This window comes from Neofelis nebulosa, chromosome 1 (assembly GCF_028018385.1).
Source record: "Neofelis nebulosa isolate mNeoNeb1 chromosome 1, mNeoNeb1.pri, whole genome shotgun sequence".
Taxonomy (NCBI): Eukaryota; Metazoa; Chordata; class Mammalia; order Carnivora; family Felidae; genus Neofelis; species Neofelis nebulosa.
The window spans coordinates 35,234,661-35,244,942 of record NC_080782.1 but is presented as its reverse complement, the minus strand read 5'-3'; the positions used below and the strand labels follow the sequence as shown (position 1 = coordinate 35,244,942).

Sequence of the window (10,282 nt, the reverse complement as noted above, 5' to 3'; positions counted from 1 at the left end):
TCACCAAGATTTACAATGTTTCCATCTACCCTGTCTTCTCCCTTCCTCAAAATGTGCCAGGTTTATTCTTCAGGCCTTAAAGCCTTTGGTCTATGCATCAGAACCTTCGACACATTTCAGATGCTCTCTGCCTTGCCTTCAACTCCAGCCACAAGGGTGGCAACTGTCTCCAGTCTTTGCCCAGGACCCCGGAGAATGTGATAACATCTCCCTTTGGATTCCCGCTATAGACCTTTCGCTTCAGCCTCACTGTGACGTGGGGTCCCCGCAGAACTCACGTGGCACTCACAATTTCAACAGGCTGCAAGTGCAGAGGAGTTAAGTTCCCACGGCCACCCTTGACCAATGACGGACCTGGCTGGCGGATGTTTCCTCCTTTTCTGCCTTGGGCAGACAGTTCTGAGAAACGTTCCAGAAGTTTCCTCAGAAGATCCTACAGAATCAACCACCAGTTGGCCCATGGCCAATTTGCGGTGCATCCTTATGTGGCTTTCATCTATTCGGTTTTACTCCTGTGCATCTCCTGTGTCCTGGGTCATTTCCCAAATAATGTGAGTTGCATGTAAGCTTTTGTCTCGGGCTTTTTTTTCTTTTCTCTCTCTCTCTTTTTTTTTTTTTTTTAGAATCCAGGCTAAGACGATTGATACCCAGAATAGCCCTATAATGCAGACCCTCAGGGTAGGAGTTGAGGGCTGGTTTACTCACCAGTCATGGCAATCACCCCATTGCTGTTTGTAGTAGGCATATGACTCCCCCCGCATCCCCAAAGATGACCATCTCTAGAACTTGTGAATATGTTTACCTTACTTGGCAGAAGCAAATGTCATTAAGGACCTTGAGCTGGGGAGATTATGCTAGGTCGTCTGGACAGGCCCACGCTAACCATGCAGGCCCTTAAAAGCAGAGAACTTTTCTGGGCTGTGATCAGAGGGAGATGTGAGTTATAGAAAGATGGTCAGAGAGATGTAACATCGCTGACTTTGCAGATGGAGGACCGGGGCCACAAACCAAGGAATGTGGACAAGGAATTTGACAATTCTTTATCAAAGTCCAAGCCTTGGTAAGAAGAGATTGGGATACTGGGGCCTGAGTTAGTAACCACAGTGTAGATGAACCTGAAAATGCTGAGAACAAGATTCTGCTTACACAGGACTGGCAGAAGCAGCTGTTCTCCCTTGCCTGGAGCCCCTGCCAAGGTCTCTGGTGAGGCAGATGCCTGCAAGCTGAGGCATGACCTCCTCGAGACCATCTTCCAATACCCTTATTATTCTCCAAACCCAGAACCAGGTCAGGCCTCAACAGCTGCCACACAGACTGAGGAGAGAAATACAGCGTCTGTGTGGGAAGAAGTAGCTTGGGCACAGGAGGAATTGCAGAATCAAGCTAATATGTATTATCAGGAACCAGGGCAAAATGTGTTTGAGTGGATCTTGAAGACATTGGGCCAGGGGTGGAGGTCGAGGAAGAAGAGCAGGTGGGATAAGGGAGAGCTAATCATCCTGGGAGCATTTACCCATGACTTGGAGAGGACACCATAAACTGGTCCTAACATGCAGCCGGGATGGCTATAGAGGTTTGGACATGAGTGTGGCCTGCAGTAAATGAGGCAGAGATGTCACAGTGTTAAGGAAAAGGTAAGAAAGTTCTGGGAGGTACGAATATTAGAAAGGTTTCATTAAGTGAGACTGAAGAACCACCTACGTACATTCCCCAGGAGGACATTACCTTCACTTGAGGCAATAAAGAATGTTCTGGGAGGGGTGTACCAGCACTTATGTAAAGGTCAGTGATGGCTACACACTGCCAGCAGGCCTTGGCAGTGGGAAATGCTGCCACAGAATCAGGCGTGCTATGATCAGCGGGGATGATGGGATTCTAGAATGACAGAGACCATGTATTATCACTTAAATGTCAGAGGTGAGGTGGACATAATAGAATGGACAGTCTGGCTGGAGGGAAAATCAAGGAGCCTTTGTTTTGTGACAAAGGCTAATAGTTCAGAGTTCTGAGTGACAGCTGGCTAGAGTGTTACCTGACTTGTATAACAAAAAAAAAAAAGAAAAAAAAAAAGAAAAAGAAAGAAAAGAAAAAGAGGCAAGCTGGTGAGGAGAGGCTGATATAGCCTGTCACGAGAAAAATCATGGTCCCAGAGCTAAGTTATAGACCCAGTGCACAGTGACTGGGAGGCCAGGTCTTGAGGAAAAGCCTGCTGGCACAAGTATATACGGTATACGTGCCCAGAATTTTTAAGGACTGTTGGCTAAAAAGTCCAAACTGAACTGGATACCAGGAAATCCTAAACACTATTATGACCCTAAGTGTGGATGGGCGTCTTTAGAAACCAGGTGATGAGTGGAGTTCTGGCCAAAGTCTGTCTCACAGTGGGTCTCACCTTGGGGTTCCCCAGTCTCCAACTATCTACTTGGGATCGATACTTTTAGACCACTGACCTGTGGAGGAAGAGCCACGTGGAAACCTCCAGGGCTGTACCCTCTCCCAGGCCATGTTCGTAAATCACGAACAAGCACACGAGGAAATGCAGCCATCAGTATTACCATCCAAACTCAGCTTCACTACAAAAAAAATTTAAAGTCACAAAGGTAATGGGCTCCATCAAAACCTCCTTTAACTTATCCATCAGACTTCTAAGAAGAGAGCAGGCAGATAAGAAAGGATGATGGCTGTTCTCTGTTGTCGCCCCCACGCAGGATGCGGATGTGGCATCTTCACTGGCAGCCTCTGGCACCAATAGGCAGCTGTTACTTTGGAAAATGCTTTCCTTTCAATTTGCATCAGAAAGGAGGATCAAAACAATGCGCAGGACGGGCAGCTGGTCTCATTTGCTCCAGGCAATTGTCAATCTCCGGCTCGAGGTCACAATATCGTCTGAAGGACTTTATCCTGACAGTGCGGAATATCACCCTAGCCCACTGTATTGTGACAGCGTCCTAGGTGGGTTTAGCATCAGAAAGTGGCGAGAACTCAGATGCCCTAGTGAGACTTATGTGTGCCAGAGCGTGGGTGATAAACGCCCTGAAGAATCAGGGGCCTGTTATATTGACCAAGTATTCAGAGGCCCAATGACCTGGGGCAGGCCTACACATTCCTTCTAAGGTAAAGGACAATTTGTTGCATCTTTTACCCCTTAGTGCTGAGGCAGAGGCACAGGGTTTAGTAGGACTCTCTGGGTTTTGGAAGTACATTATGTTTAGTACATTCTTCCAGTTCTGTCATGGCTGCCCGTTTCCAGTAGATCTCTCTCTCTCTCTCTCTCACACACACACACACACACACACACACACACACGATCCAGTTTCAGGCTTTGCAGCAAACTGCATTGCCACCCTGGCTGTATTACATGACGGTGAGGGATACTGTGGGGGGTCTGGCAATCCCGGTGGACGGCTACAGCACAGCCCTGTAGGGTCCTGGAGTGACACCACACTTTCTGCAAAAGAGAACTGCTTGGGCTCCTGGTGTGTTACGGGGCCCTAGTAGAGACTAAGCACCTGATTATGGGACACAAAGAGACAAAGCAAACGGAGCCATCTCCTCATGCACTGGGTCACTATCAGATCCATGGAGTCATAAAAGCAGATGGCACAGCAGCGACCTTACTGGAATTGACATCTACTCAGGATACAGGTTTGCCTTTCCTGCCCGCAGTGTACCCTCTAACACAATCATGCTATGACACAGAGAATATCTGATCCGTTTTCATGGTATCTCTCGTGGCATTTCCTCAAAGACTTTCGTGGCAAAGGCAATGGGCACTTGACCATGGGATCTACTCATCTCACTATAAACCTCAACACCTGAAACAGCCAGCATAAATAGGACAATGTAGTGGTTCAGCCAAGGCACTGGCTCTATAGGACAGTATCCTGAAGGGTTGAGGTTGGATCCTGACAGTCTCCAGGACTGGGTACAAGCACTTTAACCATGGCTGATGGATTTGTGTCCCCTGTTGTTAAAATACACCGGCCTGGTGGGGTGCCTGGCTGGCTTGGTCAGTGGAGCATGGGACTCTTGATCTCAGGGTTGTAAGTTCAAGCCCCACATTGGGGGTAGAGATTACTTAAGAAAATCTTTATAAAAAACAAACAAACAAACAAACAAAAACTATAGGCCTGGGAATCAACAGGTTAAAGTAGGATAGCCTTCTCTCACATCAGTGATGTGAGAGTGACCCACTTGCAGAATTTGTACTTCTCTTTCCTACAACCCAGGTTCAGCTAGATTAGAGGTTTGGGTTCCCAGGGGCAGGGGGATGCTTTCACCAGGGGACCCAGTAAAGGTCCAGTGAACTGGAATCCATGACTATCGCATGGTCATTTTGAGGTCTCTGTGCCAGTTGACAAGCAAAGAGAGGAGCTATCATACTCATGGAGATTATTCACCCTGATCATCATAAGGGGATAAAGAGGAGAATGTCTGGAACCCAGGAAGTTCACTGGAGCCTAACTTTGGGGCCTCATGATACCAGTGAACAGACAGTTGCAGCAACCACGGCCTGACAAGGGCAAGGCAACTCAAGGCTCAAATCCTTTTTTTTTTTTTTAAGATTTTTTTAGAATCTTTACACTAAATGTAGGGCTCAAACTCACAACCCCAAGATCGAGAGTCACATGCTCCACCAACTTAGCCATCGAGGCACCCCTAGAGGCTCAAATCTTTGATGATAAAGATTTACACCATACTAGAGCAATCTAGGCCAGCTGAAATGCTGGCCAAAGGTGAGGGACCTTTAGAATGAGTGACAGAGGAGGGAGGGATGAATCCAGTCCTAGCCTCGGGACCAGCTGCGGTAGTGACTGTGGCTCCATAGTCTTCAAAGCATGGTCCCTAATGGCATCGGCATCACCTAGGAACTTGTTAGAAACGCAGGTTCTTGGGCCCCGCTCCAGATGTGCTGAATCAAAACTCTGGGGGTGGGTTCTCACGGTCTGTTTTAACAAAGCCTCCAGGAGATTCTGATGCACCGGACCTGAGAACCACTGTTGTAACTTGTCCTACTAATCCTCCTGCACGGAGTGCCAGCAGTGACTTGGATTTAACAGAGAGTGGGTCGGGGCAGAGCCTGGGGTGGTGTGTGTGCCAGGTAGCAGCTATGCGCCCATCGGATCCTTCCAGCCACGCTTCTCCCTCCAGCCACTGAGGCTGTGACTGTTTCCATACAAGTTTGAACAACCTTATGCAGGTCCTACTTGATCGTATCTTGTCACCTGACCCTGGCCACCTCCGGGGCTTCTCTGACACTACGGCATGGGAAGCACCAGGAACTCAACTGGCACTCACACATCATAATCTGCAGGGGTAGTTACACACAGCAAATTCTGGGGATGCAGGGCAGGTGACACCATGGGACCACTCTTGACTAGTGGTGAACAGGAGGTGATGGGTAAATATTTCTCCATTTGTGCCCTAGGCAGACACCTGAGATGTGCTCCATAAGGCTCCTCAGAGCGTCCTGCAGGACTGAGTGCCGACCACCCATAGCTCTGGCCAATCTGTGTTGGCTTTTCCTGTTTCTCTCCCCTGCCCCTCTCTCCTCTCCAGGATCATTTCCCAAAGAAACTATTCTACATGGAGCCTCTGTCCTAGGCTTTGTTTGAGAGGAACCCAGTCTTGAACCCCTAGCTGCCTGGAATGCTCTTGGCCTGCTTTCTAAGGGTCACTGCTGCTTCCTATTCAGATCTCAGACTATCTACTGCAAGTATCCTCTCCTAACGGTCCCATCCAAGGTAGCAAACCTCTAATATCACATCACCCTATTTGCATTCTCTTTAAAGCATCTATCACTATCTGACATTTTTCTGTAAAAAATGTCTTTGTCGCTGCCTTTGCCCGGCACTAGAATATCCTGCACAGGAGGGGAGGGGCCGGGCCTGTGTCATTCTTTGCTCTTTCCTCGGCACCTTAAACAGTTCCTGGCAGAAATATTTCTTGATTAAATAAATGAATGAACACTAGAGTTGAAGAACAAGAAAGCAAATCTAGGCTTTTCTGGGGGGAAAATGCAGATCTTAAATTTAAATTTATTTAAAAATTACAAAAATGTCTCCACCCAGGTTGTCCATGAAAAAATTTAAAAGCAGCAACAATGCTCTTGGTTAATTATCAGCAGTTAATGCAATTTATAAAATTGAACAAAACTTAGATGTGTGTCTTATGCCTCTATAGACACGGGACCCTTTCTTCAGGTCCCTTTCTTTCGGGTCAGGTAGTATCATTATCGGGACACTTTCCAAAGCCTTTTTTCTTTGGACTCTATGTAAAATGATCCGATAGACCCCTGTAATGGAGCTTCGGGCATCTCTCCCTTGGTTGTTTCGAATGTGCTCTTCTGTAATACCCAAGTGTTCTAAAGTGCTTTTGACCTCGTTTTCTTCTTCCTTGAGGGTGCTGGTTTCAGACAAATGTTTGGGATCCAGTTGGAAAGGCTCCAGAGGGGTGGGGTACGGCACCCCTTGCATCCACTCATTGCTCATGATGGAATCGATGCCGTGCCTGTCGGTGGGTACAGGCTGAAGGACGCCCCGGATGAGGCGGAGGCAGGGCTCGGACACGTGCGGAGGCACGCTGTATGTGCCCTCCAGGATGCTCTTCTTCAGCTTGGCCACAGTCTCTGCCCGAAACGGCATGGTGCCGGTCACCATGAAGTACAGAAGCACCCCCAAGGCCCAGATGTCCACATAAATGCCGACATAATGCTCGTCTCGGAAAAGCTCGGGCGCCGCGTAGGGAGGCGACCCGCAGAAAGTGTTGAGCATGTCGCCTTTTTTACTTACTGTGCTGAATCCAAAATCACCCACCTTCACACAAGTATTACTGGTATAAAACACGTTTTCTGCTTTCAGGTCTCTATGAATAATTTGGTTCTCATGCTGTGGAAGAAGACACAGGGAAAAGCTATCATTTTCAAGGAATAATACTAACAGAAGCAAATGTGTCAGTTGCTCTGAAACAGTGAAGTGATAGATGACGGAGTAACAACCAGTTCAGCAGATGTCAACCTAACTCAGATTGCAAGCCTCGAGGGCCGCCCGGCCATGCCCTTTAGCCAACGTGACACCCACACATCCCCCAAACAGACCAAAGGTTCTTTTCTTCCGTGGGGCAATGGTTGGAGTCTGTCTGACACTTGTGACTCAGGAATCAGTGCCAGAAATGAAACTTAGATCTTTTGAAACTACATGATCCAAAACACAACGAAACAGTAATCCTTCATGTTTGAGGCCATGAATGAGTTTTTCTGGCTGAGCAACTCTTGACTAGAGCCAACACCAACAAGACTTAGAGCCCTCCCCAACTTTTCAACCCTGCTCCTTTGTGGGGGCTCCTCTCCAGAATTCAGTAGAAGGAAAGAGGCTATATTCAGCAAGTTTTAGCAAGTCCCACTGTGGGTGGCGAGCATGTGCCCCACCCCCACTCTCATATTCTGATTCCATACAGACAACCTTGAAGACCCCCAACCTACTTAGTCCCGAGGGCTCTTGGGATGGTTTAATGTGACTTTGCGGGGCTTCCTGGGGTAAGAATCTGGGCTTTGGGGCCTGATGGCTGGGTTAATTTTAGGTTCAATGATCCCAGCAGTGTAATATGAGTGTTTCCCTTCTTTGTAAAATGAGATACTGGGAGCCACCTCATGAGATTGTTGTGAGGGTGGCCAGTGGTACTGTATCTGCAGTGCTCAGCAAGGTCCCGGCCCAGAGTGGACACGCTCAGTGGAATCTGGATCTGTGTCCATGACTCACCACTGGACAGATGGGAGAAATGTCAGGGCATGGAGCTTCAGAGGCCTCAGTCTGAGTTCCCTTTGCTCTCCCACTCAATTTCTTTTCCAAGTAGGATGTGGAAGACTCTTTGCCCATCTGTTCCATTGCTCAATGTGGGTCTGGCTTACTGCCTGGCCCTGGGACAGTTCACCACAGCATGGGGCCACTTAAATGACACCTGGTGGAACTGAAGATCTGAAGCACCCACCCCCATTACGGTTGGGCTTTTCTCTCTCACTCACTTCTTTTTCCTTCTCTTCTCCCTCCCAATGCCTATCTCGGGTCCCTGGGTCACTAATTTCCCTTAGTAATTTGTCCAGGAGGTCACTGATGACAGTCTTGCCTCCACAGCATCCAGTCAGAAGAACGAACTAGAAATAGCCTCTCACCTCACATAGACCCCAGACGAGTGTCTCTTTCCTGCCAACTGTACTGAGACTGTACTAGGTAAAGAGGACAGCCCAGACTTCTGCACTAATGGAGCCGTAAAGATGGTGGTCAGGCCCACGTGTCAGGCTCCTCAGTGTGTGGGGGCAAAACAGCCAACAGTGGAGAGGGCACAGCAGAACCAGTTCTGGGAGGAACTAGGGGTGTGTGTGTGTGTGTGTGTGTGTGTGTGTGTGTGTGTTTTAGGAGTCCACATTTACCTAAAGAAATGATCAGAGGACTAAAGTAAGAATGACATAATAAATGTTAATCTGCTGAGCACAGAGGCAGCAAGAGCTGGAGGAATTCACCAAAGGCAAGAAGGGTCTGTATGAGCTGACGTGACATTGAAGAAAATTCCAGAGAGAGACAAAACTGAGCAGAATCATGAAGGGTGGAGAGGATTTGGAATGTGAGACGTGGTAAGAGGGGAGAGAGACACAGAGGCAGGGAGACAGGGCCCCGAAGCAGCGTGGAGCCAGCTGTCTGGCAGTGACGAGATGGGGGCAAAGAGTGTAATCTCGTCTAGACTCTCACAGAAGGGACTACTGTCTGCCTTTTGCAGGACCGAAGCCTCCGGGGACGCTTGGAGAGTGGCCAACTGGAGCCCACGCTCACACTGTGGGCTGCGTGGGGGGCAAGACTCTATCCCTCACACCCACTCACCATGTGCTTCACGGCAGACACAATCTGGGAGAAGATGAGCTTGCTTTCTGGCTCTGAGAGTTTCCCTTCAGTGCTGATTTTCCCAAAGAGTTCCCCACCCCCTGCATACTCCATCACCAAGTGGAGCTTGGATAGGGTCTCCACCACTTCATACAGACGGATGATGTTGGGATGGTGCAGTTTTTCCATGCTGGAAATTTCACGGGACAGTAGCCTTTGGGTTTTCTGGTCCAGCTTGGTCTTGTCCAGGATCTTAATGGCCACCTTTTCTGGGGGAAAAAAAAAAAAAAAGAGAGAGAGACGATGTGCCCATGTTCACAGGTGCATAGATAGCTAGAAGTGTGAGGAACCCACATGGGCCCCTTTGTTTTACTGGACACAGAGGTTAAATGGCTGTTCCCAAGCTCCTGGAGCTCATCAGTGGTGATGACAGACAGACGGGAGTTCCTTGAGCTCACAACAGTGCTCATTCCTGGGATCGGTGTGAGTTTTCCACACACAGCTTTTATGTGTTTTCCTGTCTTCTAGGACTTCCGGACTTCCAAGACTCCTGTCTTCCAAGGAAGTTTCAGTTTGATGATCTTTATCTAGTTGTCTGGGTAAAGTGTAAGCTTCTTTGCTTAGCCCAGAAAGCCCCTCCTCATCAGACCCAACCCACCTCTTCTGCCTCATCCTGCATCGCTCCTGTCCACAGTCCCCGTAGCCCCACGCACAATGTTACACAACTGTTTGTTGTTCCCTGAAAAGGGACTGAATTTCCATGCCTGGGACCTTTCCTCCATCTGGATCATTTCCTCTGCTTGGCTCGTCACTGCTTCCCTGTTCTGTACTCAGGTAACTCCTGATTACCCTTCAAGGCTAGCCTCAGAACCAGTCCCAGGACGTCAATTCCGTGTATTCTCCGTACGATAATCTCAGCACACCGGCCTATAGATGCTGATTCCTTGTCTGTCTCCCCCTCCTCCCTCTTCCCACGTGGCTACGTTTTATCTGACTTTGGCAGCACAAAGCACATAATGTAAGAGTACGGGCCACACAGAAGTCTGTGCAGAGGTCAGGGGGTGCACGAGACTGACCGGCAGGGTGACGTGTGGCTGGCGGGAGGGTTCGCTGGTATGATGGCTCTGGACTGCAGTTTACTGTTATGTATTGAGAGCCTTAAGCATGGCTGCATGTTTTGAGCCAGCCATTTTGCTTTGGTCGATTAACCTTAAAGAAATAATCTGACATGGGCACAAGACTCCCTATGTCAGAAGACTTTGGTGACATTGGGAACAGCACCCAGCAAGAGAGACGGCTAAAATGAAGTGTGGTCCATCCATCTCTATAATGGTACACCATGCAGCTGTCAAATTAATGATGCTGATTTTTATTAATTGACATGAAGTGATGTTCAATACAGAACAAGTGAG

The 10,282-nt window shown here is 48.5% G+C and overlaps 1 protein-coding gene across 4 annotated transcripts in view; it reads right to left on the bottom strand.

Moving 5' to 3' along the window:
• Positions 1-6,002: 6,002 nt before the first annotated feature.
• The window catches only part of NIM1K (NIM1 serine/threonine protein kinase), a 65,918-nt gene continuing 61,638 nt past the window's right edge, over positions 6,003-10,282 (bottom strand). For all 4 annotated transcript variants that reach the window (XM_058719022.1, XM_058719012.1, XM_058719029.1 and 1 more), the window contains 2 exons: positions 8,871-9,139; positions 6,003-6,887 (listed from right to left, as the gene is read on the bottom strand). In XM_058719022.1, coding sequence (XP_058575005.1) covers positions 6,138-6,887; positions 8,871-9,139 — 1,019 coding nt within the window. In that variant the 3' untranslated portion in view covers positions 6,003-6,137. The remainder of the gene's footprint in view (positions 6,888-8,870; positions 9,140-10,282) is intronic.